The 23,733-nt window shown below is 41.6% G+C and overlaps 1 protein-coding gene across 1 annotated transcript in view; it reads left to right on the top strand.

Annotated features, from left to right (window-relative positions):
- Positions 1-20,034: 20,034 nt before the first annotated feature.
- PRKAR2B (protein kinase cAMP-dependent type II regulatory subunit beta) overlaps positions 20,035-23,733 on the top strand; it is a 73,777-nt gene continuing 70,078 nt past the window's right edge. Inside the window, exon 1 of the mRNA XM_053943084.1 lies at positions 20,035-20,448. Coding sequence (XP_053799059.1) covers positions 20,124-20,448 — 325 coding nt within the window. The 5' untranslated portion in view covers positions 20,035-20,123. The remainder of the gene's footprint in view (positions 20,449-23,733) is intronic.

The following is a 23,733-nucleotide window of genomic DNA, read 5'->3' as shown; positions in this document are numbered from 1 at the left end:
GTGCCATTGCTCAGGTGTTCTCCTGGGGATGCAAAAGAGGAGGCTGTCACTTTGGAAACAGCAGCAGCACTGCCAGGAACACGTGCCAGTTAATTTTAGCTAACAAAAGATTCCTGTGCATGGCAGAAGTGCTGTATCTTGTAAGTGCAAGCACATCCCACACCTTGGTGCAGTCACTCAGTGTTCAGCGTTAGTAGTCACCGTGTGCCAGTGCTGGTCATGCTCTCAAAGCTGACTTTGGTCTAGTGCATATGGTCAGAGTTAGCCACTCATCCACTTATTAAGTGCATGAAGAAAAAAAGGGAAAACAATACACTGTAGATAGCAGCATTTCTTTATAAGATAAACAATGAGTAGATACACAAGAAAAGTCTAATGTAATGAAGAATACCCAGAAAAGATCACTCAAAGGAGAAATTGCAAGAAAATAAAAATGTTAATGATCCATGGTACAAAACAGTTTTAAGACTACATCTCTACCAATGTTCCTTTGCCTTTGAATATATCTTTCTTTATCAAATCCAATTATCCTGCAAAAGGCTAAGAGGGCTATGACTGTTTAATAACCTAAGAAATATGCTGCCACAATGCAGCTTATGATAAAGAGTTAATTAGAAATTGAAGATATAGCCAGATCTGAATTTTGCTCAATGTATTTACTGTTAAACAACCTGAGATTAACCCAAAAAAAAAAAAAAAATTAGCCTAGTGCTTCTTCCCCAAATCAACCAGCAAGTGTCTGGGACTGGCAGTAAACTCATCACATGAGGAAGTTATTTCCCATCATGATGGAAATGCATTTTTCTCTGAAGTTCTTGGAGCTGGTCCCTGTCAGGGACAGGATACTGGCCTGGACAGACTCTGTCTCTGATGCAGGATGGCAGATCCTCTGCTCAGCTGTCAAATGTCTGTATGAAAAAATCTTGATGAAATAAACAGGTCTCCTCAGGAAATGCTTTCTCTCCAGCCAAAGATATTCTTCATTTTGATGACGTTCATGACAGCATCTCTGTTTTACAAACCTGTTTCCTTCCCACAGAATATGATGTATTTTCCAAATCTTGTAGAATAGTAATTCTGCCTACCTGGAGAGAAAAAATACCTAGAGATCTCAGTAACTGTAAAGTAGTCTGAAACCAAAACACTCCAGGCAGGGACCTTTGGATTCAAGGTGATGGTTCGTGCAAAGGCAGGCAAGTATAGGGATGTGCTAATTAGCTACACAATAATACTTCAGAAGACAGTCTTTGGGATTCTGTCATTGCAACACCACACCAAAGTGTGGATAAACAGTGGCCTCTAACAAGACCAGAGACTTGAAGATCCTGCGGAGATTGATACCAGCTTTGTGGGGAAGAGGTGGCCACTGGGTGCAGCTGCAGCCCTCCCAGGGGAACGGGGACTCAGTGGCAGCAGCTCAGGCAAAAATGGGTGTAGAGTAAGAGTTTAAGTGCCAGGATGAACTGTGTGCTCTGCAGGATTTAGCCCTCAGCAGATAGAGTATGTTACTGAAAGGCCCTTTCATGGGATTCATGCCACACAAGTAGTGGTGTTATCAGGACTATTCTGTGAGAATAAATAGTTTATAAAGCATTAGGTTTACTCTTTTTAATCTATAAGTAGAACCATAACATGAATAACTATTTTGCTGCTGCTGCTGCTCCTGCTCCTGCTCAGGATCTTCACCCTAATTCCTCATTTCTCTTCTCTTGTTGCTGTTCCTTGGACCTCAGAATCTAAAACTAGAATAAACTGTCTGCATCTTACAGCCAGGAAATGCATAGCTGAATGTCAGCAAAAGAAACACATGTCAAAAGCACTGGTAACTGGACATGCTGTCAACACCTGCACTGGGAGAAACTTGCTAAAAATTCTCCTGACTCTGACAAGGAAACAAACGGCAAAATAAATGAGGAAAGGCTGTGTGTATATGCTTCAAGGTGCAAAGCACTGGAAGACTAAACTTTCCCAGGTTTAATGCTCTATATTCACCCTCCTGACTACTATTATCAATGGGCTCAAGGTAGAAAAGGAACTTCATAGTGAATACACATTTGACTGGCAAGTTAAGTGCAATATTAAGAGAAATACAGCCCTTTTCCAGAACATCCAAGACTCAAAAAAAGCAATAATGTGGGACCACCATCCAATTGTCCCACCTGGTATCATGTATGCATGCTGTCCAACACTGTGATCAGTTTAGCTAGTGGCAACAGAAACTGCACTTTCTGAGAAGCAAGTTACTTGCTTTCAGTACTCCCTGTAAAGCTGTGCTGCAGAGAGCATCCTTTGGAATATCATGGTCACAAGGCATAGCCCAACGAAAAAGATATATGGAAAAGTCTTTATCATAATTGCAATATCCTAATTTAAAACATCATCAAATATGAACTACAAGAAATATTTTTAGTGTTATTTATAAGATCAAGAGATTATAACCTGAAACTGAATCATAGAAAAAATTATTAAATGCACCATTTTGTCAAAAAGGCTTAGAAACCAGAGTATAGCTCATAACAATTTGCCAGGACTTCTTGTAATACAGCAGATGTCACATAGTTCACAGCAAGATGTCCATAAAAAAGGACACCACAACCCTTGAAACATAATTTAAACACCATAAGAAGTGAACAACTTGCTGGCACTCTTACAGGGAGAAGCTCCATGAGTGTAGATGAGGGAACAAACACCCATGTAGCAACATTTCCATTCAAAATGGGAAAATAAATATTTGTAGATGTCAGAAATGTCATGAATCCACAAAGGTAATGATTTAAAAGACATAAAATTATGGCATGAAAACACAGAAGCCCATAGGAAAAAAAAATCATAATAAAGAGCTGAAAAAATCCATAGCATTTGGAGAAAACGTTAATCCCTCCAAACTGCTCAATGCCTACTAAAAGATAAAATGAGGTCAAGGAGACATTGAATGTTTTAGGACAATCCATCCTTGATGAGGATTTAGTAATTCTAGTTAATTTGTGGAACAACAAAGTATTCTTGGCTACCAAAGAGCTGTGGAAGGCAGAAACAGAGTTAGCTCTGGAGTATGGACTGCAGAAACTGCGCCTGATCATTACAACAAACACAACTCAATAGCACAGAGAAGGATACTCAGGAGACCTCTCAGAAGGTACATGCAGGGAGAGAGGGCTATGCACTTCTCCAGCAAGAAAGGTCAGAAATAGCTACAGACTGCTTCCTTTGTTCAAAACCACAGAACTGGAACCCAAGGAGCTTGGCAGCAATGCCCGACGCACCCAACAGAGCACAGCAGGAGCTGGCAGCTGCTCTTTCTGAACTCAGAGAAACCATTACCCGTGATAGCTGATTACTATGGTAATTCTTCAAACTCAAACAACCTGGGAACTGACAATACAGCAAATCAGGCTGTGACAGAGACCCACAAGGCTTGCAGGCTGCGAGGGGAGTGGTGCACAGTGAAGAAACATCAATCTTCAGTGCATTTTCACATCTATGTATGCCATTTAGACTCTACAAATTGCCAGGAGTTAGATGTTTCTTATTAATTTACCATGTCATTTTTCCTAAAATATATGGTTTACAAAGCCACATACCAAGCTAAAAGGAGGAGTGTGTTTTGCCCTCCAACAACTACTTTGTGTCTTGCACTTGTCTTAATGCTACTTTATTAATGGGAAAGGGGCTCTATTGGAAGATGCAGGCAAATACCTCCCTGGCAGATAAATAGACTAGAGGGAGTTTATGACCTGAGGAGTGTTCATAGCTGTGAGTTACCACATGGCAGTGTTTGCTACCGAAGGGACCTGCAGTGAATTTATTAAAGTAATAGTCAACAACATCTGAGGGGTTTAACAGGTCTGTACAGGGTGGGTGTCCCAGACATACACAACCTGCTCTCCAGATTTTTCTTGGCCCAATGGATGGAAAACTGAGAAATATACAAAAATAGTCAATCTTCTACTAAGCACAGCAAATTAGGGTTGTCAAGATCTTCCCCTAGTTTACTTAACAACTGAAAATAAGCAAAAGAGCTGTGATTTGTTTGTAATGCCAAGAATTATTAATCAACATTTGTTCACTGGAAGATAAGCTAGAAATTGTATTATAATAAGAAGTGTCAAATCACTTAAAACTTAAGACTCCTAAGGAGATGATCTGTCCTCACAGTAATTAAATCAGCAGAACAACCTAATTTTTATGCACACAGAAGGGACACACAGGGAAAGAGGATAACACCGTGCTCTTCACTGTGGAATATCCTGCCAGCAATACCAAAACTGCAAATGAAGAGAAAACATGTACAGTATCAGCCAGACCTGAGAACTTCCTGCATACCATATAGAAGAGAAAATTCCAATACAGCCAACCCAAGCCCAGATGATTCTTCATGTTTTGGCTATACTACAACTGCCAAAAAGCAACACTTGCTTCAGATGGAAAAGAAGATTTAAATGGCCAAGCAAAGGATTAAGGTACATTATATGAATATTTTTAAGAATCACTCAAAAATTCCTTTGCTTATGAGAATGTGTGTCAAGACAATTAAATAGTCATATGGATTTTTAAGGGAGAGCTATGAAATTAGAGAATTAGAGTCCTCCTTAATCTTTTTTTCATGTGTCTTGAGCTGAGTTGTGAGCAGAGCATGAGTTTGAAATATTTTGTTAATAAAAAGCCTATTTAGTTTAGTTTATCCCCTATGAATTTCCATTCCTTCACAGAGCCTAAATAAAAGCAATAAAATCACATTTACATTGGGATATTTGCCTTTTTTTCCTTAAGAGGTAATTTCTTCTACTCTCTTTTTGGCACTGCTATGTATGCAAAGCCTAAGTATAGAGTAGATTACCAGTGGAAAATGTAACTTCAATTTAGTACAAAGAGTAGATAACTGAGACCTTCTCATTGGCATGGTCTTCCAGGAGAATGATCTTCAGGTGCTTTTGTTGAATAGTGAATGTTCCTGTGGCAAATTTGGGGTGGAAATAAGATAAATAAAATGAATAAGAAATAAGATAACCCCATGGTGTTGCTCTATTACTTTGGGAGGCTCCTGATGTTGCTGTTTCACAAGGGAAAGGAACAGAGAAGGTGAAATTCTTGCAGTGAGTATCAGGGCTCATATTGCTTTCAGTCCCATGAGCTTTTTGAATTGTAGGTAAGCCACGTGCCCAGTGCAGATGAGAGGCAAAGAGGGTTCTCTTGGGAACAGCTGCTGCTGCTCTCTGGATCTCTGCTCTCAGCACATCTGTCCTTTAGGCAGCCAGGACAGCACATGTCACCAGGGGAGCAGGAAGAGCAGCAGCTATGGCCAGGATTCAACAGAACAAGGAGAGCAGAATTTTGGCTACCAAGCTGTATATCTGAATAGCCAGCTTGGTAGGAATTCCACCAATGCCAAGTCAGAGTGAATGAACTCAGTTCAAGCTGCAACACCACAGGCCTGGGCTTGGGAGCAGGATGTACTGTACCCAGAGAAAATAAAAGCAGCAAGATTCAAAGCTGGAAATTCAAAGCTCATTTCAACCAAGTCTTCTTCAGCTCTTGGAAAACAGCCTTGGTAAATCTCTAGTTGTATCATCATGACAATTTTCCCAGCTTGTTGGCTAAACAGTATCAGTACTAAATATAGCCCTCTTTGGCATGCCAGCAGGAGCTTGCCAAACATGAAGAAGAGTAATTTGTCCTTCCTGAGAAGACACATGCCACCCTCAGGCATATGGGACTGAGCCAGAAACAATTCACCCCAGAATGGCAAACAGCCCACTACTGGCCTTGTTCTGATGTGTTCCCACACTGCCATGGAATCATACTGGATACTATAGCATGGAACAGAACTGGGGCATTCCGGGGCAGTAGTTTTCCCAGGTAAGAGTCACTGTTGTAAGACAACCCACTGAAGTGCAAAGTTAAAAAGTAATACCATCATTTAAAAAAACCACAAAAGCAGAGAGTAATCTGATGAATCTTCACACAACATTTTAGGGTTCTGAAGTCACCTATGAGACTGCTCCACCTTCAGCTACTTTTAATGTATAAATTGGTATGTACCAATAGCTCTGTGACAAACAGATTGTCACAGCTGTCAGAGTGAGTCACAAGAAATCAACTGCATTTGAGAGGAAATTGGCTTATCCTTTAAAGAACAGGCCTGCAAATAAACAATGGCGGGAGACATATTTAATGCAATGTAATACTTAGCTCAGAAAATGAGCTAAGCCGGAGGAAAAAGAAAAAAACAACTTATTTGTGGGTCTCTTATGATGGATTATATTCTCGTAAACTCAAACAGACCAGTTCAGTTTTTAATAGCTTAGACACCAACAAGGTCCAAGAACAGCCTTTCAACTGACACAGAAACATGATATTTCCATTTCTTTAGGACCTCTGGTCCTTCCCTCCAGAAAGAAACAAATCAGTTGCAGTTCTGCACTGGAAACAGATTATTTATGAAAATGCTTCTGAGCAATAAAATATTAGACCTTCATCCAACAGTGAAAGTCGGCCAAGCACAAAGGTCCATAGGCACACAACTGCATACAAGATAACAACCAAGAACAACAGAGGAAACACTGAGATGTGGAGAAGTTAATTGCTCTATTCTTCCAAATTCAACAATTATGCTCAGACACAACCAAAAGTAAGAAAGGAAATCAGCATTAACTAAAAGTAGACCTGCCCATACACAGAGTGGAAGACTCTCTCCAGAGCTTGCCCCGTAAGAAGCTATACTAGATCTGTTCAAAGAATTTTTTTTTTCCAGTTGAAAAGATGGATAAGAAGGAAACTCAAGTGCACTGAAACAACAGAAAGGCAACTGTATTGCCCATTACCTTCTCCATGGGAGAACCACCAAGATATGCTAAGGGCTTTGCACTGGGTAAGTTTTTTCATTTCCAACCTACAGCTGGGAGTGTCTGCCACAAACAGCAGAGAAGAAAGTTAAGAAGTTGTTTAATTACTCATGGGATTATCATCTCTCAGAGGGAAAATCAGAAATATCTTTAAAGGAGCAAAGGGCAATTGAAAAGTTTAAGTGCCTGTTTGCAGGCTGAGAACTACTAGCTTAAATTACATTAGTTGAGATGTTTTGAAGAATCAAGAATTATGAACCTTCCACTGTGGTAAATGCCTTTTGCTGGAAATGGTTTTGAAACTCCAGGTGTGGCAGAGACCTCATGCAGGGACTTGTCACACCAACTGGACTGTCCCTGAATTCTGGAAGTGGGCTGCTGCCATTTCTGTCAAATTTCAGTTGAAGATCAGCATAGAGGTGCTCAGAATAAGAGAATGTGGTGGTCCAGGTAGGAAAGAGCTAGAGAATAGAAGATTTATAGATTTGCGGATTTTTTTCCCCTGTACTTGTTGCAGCGAAAGAAGAGATAGAGTTCTGTGGACTATTTAATATTCTTTGACTACTCTTGAGCTATGTGAGTAATGTTCCCCTTTAAGACCTTCTTGACATGTACCCTGGTTCTTAACTGAGTGCTCTTTGTTTGGAAAACAGCCATTAGGCACTCACCCTTATCTCAAGAGTCAGACAATCAGTATTGTGGTGTCATGATGTGTTCATTCTCTTTACGTTTCATATGAACGAGCTGGATTCCTTGGAATAAAAGTGGCTTTTCTCTCCTGCTGTGTCAGGAAATAAAGACATTTCTGACATAAAATATTATTTTTCTAAGGATAAGGTCATCTTATTGGGCCAAGAACACTCTTTTTAAGGCCACAGAATGAAGTAACTCCAAAAATGCACTGGTTTTTATTTATGTAAACAAATAGTTTTCAAGCTTTCTGTCTAGCCCACGGCATTATTAATATTGACATGAATACATAGTTGGCTTCCAAATAGACCTGAAATCCCTGTAGCTCATCTGCGTTCAATACAAAAACCCTAAAAAAATCCCAGTTGTTGAAACATCACTGCAGTCTAACAGCTTAGCAGGAGGTTCTCATCTGTTTTCAAAACTGATTTCCAGTGAGTTTCAGCCCTAGTTGGTTCTTTAAACCTCTCAGATTTGTACAGTCAGGCTCCTTCTGTTTCATCAGAGAGTGAATAATCTTTTCCTTCTTTGAGTTATTACCATTTTAGTAGCAAAGCTTAGCCTCATTTTGTAATTTCTGCTGGATGAGTAATTCCTCCTTACCCAAGTAGTGCCATTGAGTTTCCATGTGAGCAAGAACTTGCAAGATCAGGACCTTTCACCCTCAGCATTGCTCCTTTTTTAGAGCATAACTATTTTTATTCTCCAGCTTCCAGGCATAGAAATGTTGACATCTAAACTGAAGAATGCCAATGGTTGAGACAGAGAAAGAAAATAAAAGCCATCAATTAAATTATTTAGAATGTTTACAAGACATTGCACTATTAAGCAAGGATCTGTTTACACAGTGGAGTTATTTTAAAATATCTACATGTTTTAAAAGTCCAAGTCTTAAAATGCTGCACATATTTGAAATTAAATAATGTTTCATGCTTTACTAAGTAGTAGATATTTTTAAATAATGGACATTTCAAAATAAACTCTAACACTTATTAGTATATCTCCAATAAAGTACACCCTTACATAAACCTTTAGAAGAACTCTTCTTACATCTCTGTATACTGATCAGCAGAAATTAAACTCTTTCAGGCATAAAATCCTTACCTGTTCCCTTAACTTGGCTACTGTCACCAGTGACACACCCCAGGGGTCACCCTGTGTTAATGGCTTGGATGGTGGGACAGAGGGAAGGCTCAGCAGGTTTGCAGAAGATACAAAACAGGGTGAAGTGGCTGACACAGAGATGTCACTGAGAGCATCTCCATGCAGAAAGTTCACTGCCCTTTGGCTATTAGACATGAAAAATCTTAGTTAGTAAGAACCCCATATTTCCTTTGCACCTGGGCACTTTAGAGCCCAGGACAGGATTCACTGCAGTTCTGCAGGATGGCCCCTGCTGGGATATGATGTCTTTTTGTCTCAGGAGAGCCAGCATGCTGCTGTCTGCTTGCCCTCCTCTGCCCTCCCTCCCTGTTCCTACCCCCAGACCTGCCATCCAGCTTGGCCAATGTCAAGCAGGGAGCAGTGCTACTGACATCAGATATGTGACACGCAGAGGTGCAGGCAAAGAAAAGGTCTGCAAGGAGTCAGCCCTTCTTCTTGATGTGTTATGGTGCTCCCTTCTCCCTGCATCTGTGTTGAAAGAGCAAAAAATGGTGGACATTCACAAAGACCTGTCTCATTTCTGTAAGCACAGAACAGATTAGCAGATGTGCTTTATCTGGACATTCCTAGGACAGTCAAGGAGACCAGTGCAACCCCAACTTGTGTTCCTTCCCTGCCAGCCCAGCTGCAGTGATGACCGGTCTTCTCCATGTATCTTAATCCATGTGAAATTGATTCCATGGAGAGGACCATAAAACTAGGCTAGCACTTTATGGATTAAGTAAAAGATCTCAGCCTGATGAGTATCATGCTGGAAACTGGCCAGGGAAGTGGTGTGGCACTGATCACATACTGAGAATCTCTCTGTGTTCTCCATAATCATTATCCTATTTTAAAATAAGGATAAGATCAGCTGGACCTTGCTGCCAGCTCCCACAGGACAATCTAGCTCTGTAATGTAAGTAAAAGAGTCTATCTGCTGTCTGCATCTTCCTCTTCTATTTCTGTTCAGGGTGAAGTATCCATATTGCAGTCTTTCCGGAGAAGGAAAGGATAAAAAGCTGAGGACTTTGAAAGATGACTGGTCCTGTCAGAAAAATGATTGGTCAAGGGGAATTTTCTCATCCAAAGATCCCCACACTTCTGTGTCTTCATTCCTGTTACATTACTTCGTCATCACCTTCATAAAAAGAATATCAAAACAAATACCTAGTTATTACAGATAGCCAGAGGGTTGCTTCATGAGTGACTCTTACCTTTCAGAGTGATAGTTCTGGGGCAGTTACACTTCCCTTTCTTTCCTATGGAAAGGGCAGATCTGCTGTTTTGAAGTTCTGCTAGTGTTTCTGCCCTAGTGGCCTGTTTTAGGAATATTTAGAATGTTTACAGTGGGGCTACCAGAGAAATGTGGATTTTAAACACACATGCTGATGAGAACTCAGGAAAATGAGAAGATATGATTTTGAGAAGCATGCAGATCCATATTGATCTTTAAGCTGTCCTGTCTGCACAGACCCATATGAGCCCAGGGATCTTAGGATTCCTTATCCAATTGCTCATGACAATCTATACAAATTGTGAGAAAAAAAGACTTGTCTTATTCTGAGAGTCCAAAACTCAGAAACATCTGACAGCCCAGACATGCTACCAGGGACAAGCTTATAGCCCTTGCATTATTGATTATACTGACTTCTTTTTCCTTTTGTTTTTGCTTTGGGAAGAAGGATGCATTCTGCAGTTTATGCATAATGTAGATTTATCTTGTTATAAATTGACTTGGTAGGTGATCTTTGTAAATAATTACTTTGAAGGCTGACTGGAAGGGCAGCAGTGTCCCTTTCCTTGATGGGAGTCCTTGACCTTTCAGGGAAAGATGCTTTTGTCACAATGAAGTCTGTGGAACCATCTAGACAGGAAGCTTCTTTTGAGACTGCCATTTTGAGAGGCTCTCCTTCCGTGCAACTTCATGGAAATTTGGCTCCTCACAGGTGCCCAATTTCAAAATATTTGTCTCTCCTTCATGAGTTACAGGGCTCTGGAAGGCTGTGAGGTTGTCAGAAGGCTACTTTTCGCCTGTTGCCATTGCCAATTAAAAGGCCTAGGCAATGGAGACATCGGAGGAGACTTGTTAAAGAAATTGTGTAACATTTGTAACCTTGCAGCCTTTCTCCCTGACTCATGGCCACAGCAATGGACCGCGGTTTCACGATGTAGCCATGAGCTCAGACCCCCGGAGAACCTTCTCACCTTCCTGTGCCTCAGTAGTCCATGTGCCTTGCCAGCTGCTACCAAACCCATCTGCTTCTTGTCCAAGTTCTAGTAGGAGAAAGTTGTGCCACCATCTAGATGGCAGGAGGATGGTGGAGAAATCCACAGGGCAAGGAAAGCACCCTGACCCTGGATCCTTGCTACATGTTCACAAGGGGTTACCAACCCTCTCTGCGAGGAGTCAGGCCAAACCTCCAGGAAAAAACTCACATTTGAGCTACCAGGTATAAATTGAGGCAGATATAGCAGAAGTAGGAAGGACTACTGACCTCAGTGTGTGGCCTCAAGACAACATTTCTTCCTTTCCCTATTTGTTTGAAGTCTATATCTCACAGAGCACTATGAGAGTAGGGCATTTATGCAGATGTTATGGTGCAGGGTCTGTGGTGTTGTACTGAAGATGAGTCAGGGTTGGGGCACATATTAAAGTTTCCTTTAAACAGCACTGCAAGGAAGTTTTGGAGAGGTCTTCTTCTGTGGTGCCCTATTTATATGCAGAAGTGTCTTTAGCACTTTATAAAGGACTGTTGTAGAGCTGCAGTTGTGTCTGAACATGAGTCCTTGACTAGGTCTTATGGCAATGATCTAACGGGATGGTTTGTGGGGATGTAAAGACATTGTCAAGCTGATTTTAACACAAAAATGAGTAAATGAGAGAAAAAACTCTATCAAGTGAAAGTGACCTTAGGACAGAAAATTATGCTGACCTGGAAAGCACCATGCAAATTTTAGTGGACATATTGACTAAGGACCATGTCCTTAAGGAGGTAAGTTGTCCTTTTGGGGCACATTCCATAGCCAAATCTATTCTCTTGTACATCATCAGCTTGAACCTCTCTGTTGCTCCTTAGGCACTGGTTGTGTTGTAAATCAGTCTGAAGTTGGGTGCATTTTGGCTAGTCCCAGCTCCTAGATGGTCCTTGAGGGTTAACATGCTGTGGATTTGGGCAGCCTCCAAATTGTCCTGCCAGGTAGGCCCAAAGAGAGGGATTTCAGCAGGCCATCACCATCTCCCCAGCAACCACTGGGCTCTGATACATGCAGCAGAATCTGAACAAAGCAAGAATTCTGCCCCCAGCTCCCTGCATGCAGTCCTCAGGTGGAGTGAACATGAATAATGGAAGACCCTGAAATAGGAAGGAGAACCAACTGTTATGGCCAGTGTGGGAGGCTTCTGCTAGTTTATGTGGCTGCTCTTCCAGCTGCACATATGCAACAACTGTCCTCACCAAATGGGTTCAGTATGAGCAAGGAGTACTTACATGACAAAACATGAAAAAGTGCTGTTGCAAAAGCACTTGAATCCAAAAAAAGCATACTTTGAAATAAATAAGGGGCATTGGGAAATTACATTCTGGCAACTGCACAGTGTGTGCATTTCCCATAGAACTGAATAAAAATAGATTGTGTAGAAAACAATGATAAAAAACTCATGGGAATGCATGTCTGGCACAGTTTATATTCCACTCCTGGAGCTAATGTTGGAATATTGAAAATGTGGTGCAATTTTATTTAAAAAATGTAAATATTTCTGTTTTTTTTTTTAAGTATAAAAAGTAATCACACACTTTCTTTGATGATCCATAAGTCTACACTAAATAGCCAGTCTTAATTCACTGCAAGTCAACTGTGTTAAGATTCTTGCACTGCAGTCATAGACAGAGTAATATAATGGGATCTTTAGATTCTGCCAAAAGAGAAACAGTAATGGCATATAGAGACAAATGCACGTGTGTTTATTTATACATGCACACAGATACAATTATAGAGAGATAAAAACACAGTCTTTTCCAGAATCTGTAAAGGTCATTATATTTTGATTATTTTTTAATCAAATGCACATCCACAAGTTTGTATAGCCAAATTATCCTGAGACAAACTGGAGGCTTGACACTCCAGTGCACAGCTCTGACAAATCCACATTTGTCCTTTAAGATCTGCTAGTTTGAATTAAGATTGTTCTCTCAAATGCAGCTGTTCCAACTACAGGCACATGTCTTTCCTTATAGACTAGGCTGTAAGACACCTGAACCCATCTTGGCTGATGGCTTTGGGACACTAAAGCATCTGTCATACAATCCAGCAGTACCCACCCAAGCCCAGCTGTGTGTAGGTGTGCAGAGACACCCACACCGAGAAACATGTTAGGGTCAGAGTGCGGTTTTACTCACTAATGCTATTTTCAGTTTTCAGCAGGACAAAAGTCTGCAGGAACATTACCTCTACATTAGAGCTGAAACCAAAGAAAATATTTCAGCTGGTGCCCTCTTTAACTAATACTTGCACAGAAGCTTTATTCTTCTTGCCAAAAATAACTAATAATTTCCTCAAGAATATAATGAGTAACAATTAAATCTACCAGAGAAAAACAAAAACAAGACAAAAAAACAAAACAGACAAACCGGAACAACCCCACACAGTAAAATCTAAACCCACAAAACCAAAAAATAAGCCAAACCAAAAGCTCAACAGTTCATGTTCACTGAAAAAGTTGCCTCTTCCTTAGAAGATATCACTTCCAGACTCCACAGGTCTGACTCCCTTCTTCTGGAAATTAGGTCCCAAGAAACTGAAGCAAATTCTCTTAATGACTATTTTTAGGAACACTGACAGTTAATGAGAAACTCAAGGCATGGAATTATAGCGTTGTTTTCCATCAGCTCTTTCTACTCATTTTCTCCCAGTTTTTGCCACAAAGTAGATGATCTGAAGACTTCAGATCTAAGCTCAGAACTAATAGCAGAAGATTTGCAGGGAGAAAGTACATTTTTCAAAAATTATCAGATTCCCCAGCTCCCTCAAGGAAACTGAAGCAAAACTATCCATTCACTATCATTTTTTTTTTCATTTAAATAAAACCCAAGCATCCACGGCAGTGACTGTAGGTTTTCAAAAACACATATGTATTATGATTTTTTCACTAGTGCTTCATATTTCAGAAGATCTAAGAATTTCTGCATCTTTGGGTGTTTGTGTGCTCCTCTAGTGACATGAAAGAGTTTGATTTTCCAAGATGTTGAGCCATCTCTGATAAGCAAGACTGATGTTATTCTTTTCCATAAATGTGCTACTAGACTATACAGACTCATATCCTTCATCTCTTAGATCATATAAGCCTCTTCTACTGAGCATGGTAACAAGTGCGTAGATAAACATTGAGAATTCTCCCAGTCTTTTCACCTCAAGACATTTCCTTCAGCTTATGGATAATTCCTATGTCTCTTTTCTGCACATCTCCATTTCTCCATATTCTTTTGAATATATGAACACTAGATCTGTACTTTTTTTTACTGGTCTCAGGAGTGCTTTATAGAGGGAAGGTCTCCCACTCCTATTTTTGATCTCCCTCTTGAAACAAGCAAAAATCTCATTTGTCTACAGAATTACACCAGAAATTGGAGTAAAGCTGTTTTTCCATTCTGATCACCAAACTCTTCTAGGAGCACTGCCTTCCAAGATAGAGTCCTTCCATTCTGTAGAAACCTCTTTCTTCTAAAATCAAAGACATAATAAGGAGCTTGTAGAGTACGATTTTCTTTAAATGGACAAGTCATCCAGACCATTCCATGCTTCCCTGAGCTCAGAGATATCACTGTTCAACTGGGTTTTTGTCATCTGGAAGTTATATCAGCAACATTTATACTTGCTACCATGTGATTGCAGGAGGTGTTGAACAGAAGCCTACCGTCAATTCTTGGGGAACTTCTCCATCTGATGATGATCTTCTGTTGTTAGCTATTTGGAGAGATGTCTCTGTTAGCCATTTAACAGGTTGTCTTGACAGTGTATAGTGCCATTTTTATAAAAAGTGTAGGGCATCAAACGAAATAAGATCCTCAAAATAGATGAAGTCTACTACATCTACACTTTCATTTTATTTCAATGCTCTTAAAATGAGAAGGTTTACTTTTAATGACAAATTCAGTACTCACTATATTGACTTTAGAAACTCTAGTCACATTTTTCTGAAATTACAGGTGATTATGAGAGCTTAAATTGAGGCACATAAAAAGGAGCACTTTTCTAAGAGACAGTATCCTGTAGTTTCTGAATATCAAGGACAACAAACAACAGATTTCAATGGAAATCAACAGCTGTTCATTTACTGAATAGTAACACTTGTAAACAGAACTTGTAATAAGTCACAAAGCTCATACTCCCTGGAAAACACAGTTTGGGGTTAAAAAGGACTAGGGTGAGTGAAAAAGCAAGGGACTTGAGGTTAGATAGAATATGTGATACTCTGCATTTCTTTTGAACATATTATCTCAGTAGATGAGGTGGATGGAACACTTGGATTCAGGACCAACATAAGCCAACTAGAATTTGAATTGCTGATAATCTGATACTCCTCCTCTTGAGCCATGACTTCTGCTCTCTTCTCCCTGAGAGCATGATGATTCACCTCAGCACTACTCAGGTATACAATTTCACTGACCACTTAGCACTACAAGTGCCTAAAAGGTGATACAAGGGAGAGGAAATGAACACTTGTTCCTGGGTTAGCAGGTGCCATTTTGTGTGAGGAAATTCCTCAAACTGTGTATCTGGTGAAACTGATTGTGAATTGGTACTGAAAGTGGCAGGGGCTGTTTCATTTACACTGCTTTGCTGCTATTCTGTTTCTTCAGGTGGATTCCTTCCACCCATGTTTCGAACTTGGCCTTTCTGTTTGCTCAGGGAAAACCCTCATTGGCATAAATAACAACTTTACTTAAGTATGTAAATGGCTACTTGGTTCTTGCCATTCTAGATTTACAGTAGGCAGTGGAGGAGTTAAGGGGTTTGAATCCACAGAACAATAAACACAGGCAGAGTAAAGGGTATGAGATGGAGGAGATTCAATTGAAGGAAGAGTCATGGGGACTATGTTAGAACTTGATTCACACATTACAGGCATTAGTTTCTTATATTGTTTATAGAATTGAATATTTTTCTGAAAAATAGATTTGGGCTTGGTAATGGATTTTGTAATACAATAATGGTGACATATCATTTGAATGAGAACAGAAAAGTGAAACTATGGATCTACACAACTGCAAGTTTTGTTATTGCTGGAAAATTCATTGCTGAATGATTGCTATTAAAAACAGATAAAACATTCTGTGAGCAAGATTTGCCTACTAAGCTAGAAGGACCTGAAAAGGAGAGAAAAAAAAAAGTCAATACATGTAGTATTTTAAAGGTATTTTGGAAGATCAGAAATTGGTACACGATTATTCTTATGAACTGTGGTTGTTCTAAACTCACAAACCAGCTATTGCTCAGTCAAGAGCCAGGAATAGAAAACATTATCGTATAGCTGATGAGATTTTGAAGCATAAAGCATGTCGGGATTTGAAGATGCCTTCTGAGCAGCAGCTTTTTTGGTGTGCAGTATGCAAAGTGCATCTTCACTTAAAATTTCAAAAGCCTGGACAAAAGATTTGAGATATCACAAATCAATGATCTTCTAAACACAGGAAATTTAGGGAGTAACATCTCCCAAAGACAAATGTGAGTCTTTTCCTACTATCCTGCATTAGGCAGAGGGCCTGGCTTTGCCATGTGTTTCTCCAGTACAATATGAACTCTTTCCATGGAGAACCACTGTGTAAATTACTAGGTTGCCAAATTGAGAGAGACTGTTACAGATGATGAGATCAGGATCTCTTCTTTCTGGGCTAGCTCTGCAGCCGGTCCTTCTTGCCTGACACGAGGTAACAAAGGGCAGGATTTAAAAGCTGGTACTCCATTGGTGTGCTTGCTAAAGTTGCTTTCCTCAGGGGAGAAAGGGCTTTACCCTGGCTTACACCCCCGATGTTAAGTGCACACTTCTGCCCCTCTGTACGCCACCTACAGCATTGCAGGCTTAGCCGGGGTTCATCGGGAGATGGTTGTTCGAGAGCAGGTCTTGGGAAGGACTGGAGAAAAATATTCTTATCAGGCAAAACATCGATAACTGGCAGAAAAAAACAGGCTTGTAGTTGGATGTTGGATGGACTTTGTTAGGTCAAGTTTACTACATTTACTAAATTTGCATTGACCCTGGTAAAGACAAAGCCTGAAAGTCTGACACTCATCTGTTCTGCACTCTGTTCATTGTCCTCCATGTGATCAGAAAATATCTCATTCTCTGAGCTCTGACAAGTGGTATTCCCAACCACTGTCTGAAGCATCTGTCTGGAATTGTCCTGTGGGAGACAACTGCTATTTCTCACCTGTTAGCTCTAATCACCTAGTTTTTCACTGCTGCAAACCAGGTGAAGGGACAAGAAGGACATGCAAAGCAGGTTAGCAGTATGCTATGAAAAGGGCATCTATTGGCTAGGAAGAAAGGACATAACAAAGTCTTTATGTTATTTCCTTGGGAACTGTGAGGCAAATATTCTGCCTATCCTTTTTCAGTACAGAAGGATTTCTGTAGGTTGTAAATTCTCTTTCTTTTTAAGAAGATATTTACAGCTGAACTAGATGGCACACAAAAATTAGTAGTAACTAATGAAACTCATTGGAGAGGTGTGAACCAATACTCTCACTATCTAACTGTTCACTCTGCTAGACATAACACATATTTTTGACAGCTGTCCTCCTTATGAGGATTTAAAAGCAATTTAAATATCAATACAAGGTCTTTGGAACAGAAAGCATCTAAAGAAACTAGATGACACCAACTTGAACTACAAAGTTTGCTGCCATCCTTTGAGATACACAAACCTCAAGGTAAGTTTCACTAGACACAAGTGTTTTGGGCTGTTTTGAAACCTTTTTTAGGAAGAAGAATTTTTTTAGAGTTCTGCCACTTAGGAATCTCTTATTCAAATTATCTGAGTTTTGCATAAAAACATCAAAGGCTGGCTCTTGAGGATGTCTTCAGAGGAGTGATCTCATTTTAAATCTGGGAGGATGAGAGTCTCTGACAAACTAGGGGAGTCCTTGATTAGATGGCAAAAGAGAGTATGCTGCTGGTAAATTCCTAGAAAAAAAGACTGCCTTGTCTGGGTATGAGAAAACCTCAGAGATGACAACTCTTCTAATCCTGGAAGACTCCATTAAATGGAATATTGTATGCTCACAGGACACCTAGTGCCTGGAAGGCACTAATTACTAAGACTTCTCTTCCTGGGAGCTTCCTCAAAGCTTAGGTATGTCTCAGCTTGGTCACAAACAGATCAGTCCTATGAGTGGTGTGAGAAAGTTTTTAAGCTCCCAAACTTGTGAATGAGCCAATCTGGCATTTCTAGGTAAGCCACCCTCCAGAGCAACTAAGCTATGCACCTGTCCATGATGTACAGGTGTCAGCTCTCCTGCTGCACCTGATTCTCAGCCATTTTAATGTCTGTGGCTGCATGCTGCAGCAGCAGTGCTTCCAGCAGGCAGCTGTGGCCAGGGCATGCCAGCTCTGCAGCATGGCATGGAGTGGGGGTGTGCTGGCAGCCCCCTGGACACTGCAGCAGTTCTTAGAGCCTGACGACAGAGCAAGCTTCTGCAGTCCAGAGAGAGCCCGTGGTCTGCCCCCAGATGACTTAGCTTGACTTTGAAGAGGTTCCTCAAGCAGGACAGTGCTGAACAACAGTGAATTTAACTTCAAAAAAGTACTTTATAATGGCCTGCAGCGTAAAAGGAAGCCACAAGATGTTGCCCGAAGGTATTCCACAGCTCAACTAGCAGAGGTGTCTCCTGCCTGTTACAGGGCAGCGGTATCACCCACGCAGGCATGGTTTACTCACTTCGCTAATTTACCTGGTCTGCAACACTAAAGATCCAATTTGTGAACCAAGCTCCATTTGAAAATGCATACACAATCAGAACTGGGTTCAATTTGGAAATGAATTCAACTTAAAACTGGCTTTGATATCCCTATCTGTGTGAAAAGTGTCACAGAGATTGCTGTATTTTGCTGTCACCTTATTTTTTCGAGGTCAGGTCTTTCAGTATCTTGCTACTGCAAACTCACACTTGACTGCTTATCTTACCCTAAGCCCTTATGAAGCTCGTTGCAAGGCCATTTGAGGAATGCTGAATGTTTAATGAAATCAATTATCAAACAGCCATGTTGTCGCAGGCTTAGAGGTTTTAGCAGTTAATTTGCTTGATGCATAAAAAGAAGACTCCAACAGATCTTTCTGGAACCCCAAAACGTTGGCCAATGTTCAGAGGTGCTAACAAACCGGGGCGGGTGCTGCAGTTTTCATCCATTCCACGGACCTCACTTTGAAGAAGGAATTTAGTGAAGCATTGAAAAACATGGCACCCGTAAAATTGCTACTTACTCTACTTAAAACATTTAAGCTTCCTGGTGATGACAAGCAGCACCCACTTAACACTGTGCTAAGTAGTCTCTGCATGGCTTGGAAGAGCGTCTATGCTGAGCGTTGGCACTCAGCAGTGTTTAAATTGGACTTCTTCCCCCATTTTTAAACAATTGCTTCTTTCTCCAGCTAAATTTTTCGTGGACCTTAAACAACCAGCTGACAAACAGGATGTTCTTGCTTGCACCACATCACCCCTCCCATCCTAAATAATATAGATGAATGTAAATCGACAGCACATCTATGCGTATGAATTATGTGGAGAAGAGCTTTAAGGTGGTGCATGGCCGTGAAATAACACAGCAGTAACCAGCTATGAAGTGCTACATGCATTGCGGTCCTTCCCTGAGCGGGGACGTGTCCGCTTATCGGGAATCCCCGCTGGTCGCGGGGCGGATGCCTGGACACCCCCGCAGGGAGAAAGCACTCAAGGTTTGGGTCCCCGGCAGCCCGGGGGTGGCGGGGGCAGCGGTGCCCGGCGTGGCCGAGCCCCGGCAGGGCAGCCCGTGCGAGGGGCAGAGATGCCCTGCCCTGCCCTGCCCGCTGTCCCCTCCACTCCGCGCCGCCGGCTCCGCGCTGAGGCGGGCGGGGCGCGGCGGCCGCAGTCCCCGGCGGGAGGTTGTCATGGTTTCCCGGGTCACATGTGCGCGAGGTTCCCCCGGCGCGGGGGGAGGAGGCGCCGCCGCCGAGGCAGCCAGAGCCGCTGCCCCCCGCGGGCCCGCCCCCCGCCCGCTCCCACCTGCGCCGCCGCCCGCCCCTTCCCGCTGCCCACGGGCGATCTGCCGGGCGCGCCTCGTCCCCCGGGCCGCCGACCCCCGGCCCTGGGCTCTTCCCCCCCCTTCTTCTCCTCCTCCTCCTCCTTCTCCTCTCCCCTTCCCCTCACCCTCCCCCTTCCTGGCCGGGCTGCGCCCCCCCGGCCGGCCCCGGCATGAGCATCTCCATCCCGGCGGGGCTGACGGAGCTGCTGCAGGGCTTCACGGTAGAGGTGCTGCGGAGCCAGCCCGGGGACCTGCTGGAGTTTGCCCTCCAGTACTTCGGGCGCCTCAAGGAGGAGGCGACGGCCAAGGCGGCGGCGGAGAAGGAGCCGAGCGGCCGCAAAGCGGGCACCGGCCATGACAGGGGCACTCAGCCTTCGCGCCGGGGCCCCCCCGACGCCCGCGGGGTCAACTTCGCCGAGGAGCCCATGCAGACCGACTCCGAGAGCGGCGAGGACGAGCAGCCGCCGCCGCCGCCGCCGCCGCAGCAGTTCCCGGGTAAGGCTCCCCCGCCTCGCCGGGCCCGGGGGTGGGGGCGCGGGGGGGGCTCCCGCGGCCGCTCGGGCTCAGGTGCGCGGCCGGCGGGGATGGGGGTCCCGGCCCGGGCCGCCCGCGGGGCGCGGAGCCCCGGGGGTCGCGGGGGCGGCGGGACCGCGCCGGCCTCGGTGCGCGGACACGGGCAGCGGCGGGCAGAGACCGCCTGCGCTGACGCCAAACAGCGGAGCCCGCGGGAGGTTTCCCGTATCCCGCGGCTAACTTTAACCTCCCGGGCTTTCCCCTGGTGTTCGCGGTGCTGGTGTTTGGCATACAGGTATCACCAGCTGCATCGCTTGTAGCGTATGAGCCTGTAATAGTCTAGCGAAGATCTATCTATAGGTTTCCTTTCTCTAGGAGCAGATCTGCATTCCGTAATTAGTGCAAGGGCATGTCTACCTCAGAAAACACCTCTCATGGACATGTTACTCTATTCACACACTTGATTAAGCGTTTTGCGTAGATGTACTTATATGTGTTTTAGAAAGTAGAGCACAATTTAAAACATAATTTCTTCCTGAAAGCCAGAGTGAAATATTCTGCATTTAGAAGGGCCTGTGGAACAAGTGTTGCTGTGACAGCAAAGAACATTTGCAGTATCTTTGTGTTTGAAAGTAACACCGATCTACACGCAGCTAATGGCACCTTATCTTTGTGTGGCTGACAGGTTTTATTTAGAAACTGTGTCAATCCTTTTGCTGGTGTGGGTTATGGGACGGGCAGGAGCTGCCTCTGAAGGATGCACAGTGCTTTGTCTTTGTGTCATGAGCAGGCTGACTGAAGGGTCAGTCAATAAGGTTAGATGGAGAAGAGGAAAGGCATCCAAGCATCTTTATCTTATTTTTTTGAGGATAGCTTGAAGTGTATCTCATCAGCTCATCAAAGCAGTCGTCCCTCCCAGTCGTGCTGGAGGTAGATTCACTTAGCAGAGTAAGGAAGGCAGTTGTTTGCTAGTTGAATTTACGTGCAGATTTTGAAATTATGTGTTATGTGTATTTCATCAGGAAATGCAGATAAACAAGTAGGTGTTTAAGAAGTGGTTAAGTTTTCAAAATGCTTTGTGTTACCCCATAAGACAGTCGCCATTCTTTTCATCTGTTCTTTGCAGCTATACCCACATGTATTAATGAGAAATTGAATCTGTCAATCAGGTTCTGCAGATTTATCTGGCAATTTAAAACTGTAATGCTGATTATGTGAGATCAGTAGAAATTTGACAATTTGCTGTCTTTGTAAACTGAAATGGTCAAAATGTGGAAGAAAAAAATTATTATCTTATTTCCCTCATACTAGATGTGGTCTTTCAAACATTAATTATTTGAACACCAAGCAATCTCATTGGTAAATGGAAAACTGGAATGTTGTATGGAGGGAAGTGCAGAAAAGTAGTTTTATTTATTAATATGTATGTGTAACATACGTGTAACTTTACAGGGTGCTCTAAGAAGCTTTCTAAGCTTTTTGAATGAATACCAGTAATCAAGATTCTTTTGACAGTCTTTTTGTTGTGATTGTGAAGAGAAAAAGCTATTATTGTCAATATTCTCATTAAGGGACATGCTAGAATCTCTTAGTTTGACGAATTGATTTACTTGTTTGACAAAAACCCTTTAAAATACCACATTTTTAAGCCTAATATATTTTGAATGTTTAATTGTATTATGGTTTGTAAATTCTGTCTGTTCAAATAATTATTTATTAAAAGAAACAAAAAATGAAAGTATTTGCGAAGCCACGTGAAGGTTAATAAGGAGTAACTCATGGTAAATGATTACTAATAGTGTGCTTCTCTATGTGTACATTGTGCAGGAGTGTGTTTTTTAAATTCAAATTTTATGTCTGCCCTGAATATATTCTTCTAAGGTAACATGACAATGCATCCACTCAGCCTCTTGTTAATAACTAGAGGCATAAAGGCTTGTACTCAAATATTTGTTTAATGAGTTTAGATACCAGTTTAAAAGCATGTTTCTTCTGTACTTTTGCTTTCTGTTTCTAGAAATAGCAATTCTCAAGAACTGAAGTTTGGGGGAAAGTTTTACATTTTTTTACCTTTATGAATTATTAGACTTCTTCTGTATAGCAAATTTGTCCTGTTTGCATCCTCAGGAGAGGACAATAAATTTGAAAAGTTGATAAGCAAATATAAAATGAAAACCTCTGTGAAGGAGGTCAGACCTGGTGGTGGTATCTTTCCTCTGCTAAAGCCGTACATTTGAAATATCAAACTGACAGTATTCCTTAATTAATTCAATCAGAACATTTTGAGCTTTCACTGTAAATGCTCCAAACCTATTTTTTTCCCTGCCAAATGTTTCTAAATACCTACAAGCACTGCAGTTGAACTCTTTGTCAATATTAGTTTTGTCCTTGAAATGTATTTTGGAAGGTACATGAGCATTATCCTATTTCAGAAATGATGAGCTGAGGCATAAGCTGTGTTAAAAAGAAAAAAAATCCTGTACTCAGGATTAAGAGTTATATGTGAACCTTGAATTAAACTCTATTCAGGTCTCTGCTGTGTCCATTACCTCAGCTGCAGAAATCACATAAAGGTAAAAGCAGTTACCTTGTCTGGAAGAAGAACTTTGTTGTATTGGTGTTATAGGTTTGAATTGGCACCTGGAGTTAAGGTGACCTCAGAAATGACATTCTTTATGTTCAGAGCATTTAGATTATCCTCTTTGGAACACATGGTTTAATTTGGGAATGTTTTTCAGGTTTTCTAGTTGATTCATTTGTTTGTTTTTTTTTTAATATTTAATTGTTCTACATGGGTTTATTGGCATTAATCAGTTACAACCACTAATTCCTACTCAAACAAATTGAATAGGAAATATACATAAAAATGAACCCTGTTTTAGAAAATTTGTCTAACTTTTAGCAGGTCTGAAGTGCATATTAAGATTTATTATATTGTGTCTGCAAAATTTGAAAATGCTCAGTAAATTATTTGTTCTTTTTACAGTGACTATACTTTTCTTCTGACTTTACCACTTACGTGTTGATTTGCAAGTTATGTTGATGGGCAATAACCTATGTAATTTGTAACTGTTGTTTTAAAATATTTGCCATAGATAAAAATTTGTATTTCATCTAGCCTTAATATGAATTAGTAGAAGAGTTTTTTGAGGTAACATTGCTGTTCTTTAAAGTCAGAAATTATAGTGCTGTATGTATCATTTGGCACAACATAGCCTCTGTTTATTTTTCTTTTGTTTTACTTCAGTTTGTTTTGGTATCTTTTTC

This window comes from Vidua chalybeata, chromosome 5, assembly GCF_026979565.1.
Source record: "Vidua chalybeata isolate OUT-0048 chromosome 5, bVidCha1 merged haplotype, whole genome shotgun sequence".
In the NCBI taxonomy this organism is placed as follows: Eukaryota; Metazoa; Chordata; class Aves; order Passeriformes; family Viduidae; genus Vidua; species Vidua chalybeata.
The sequence above is the reverse complement of the archived record's forward strand: the minus strand, read 5'-3'. Positions and strand labels throughout refer to the sequence as shown.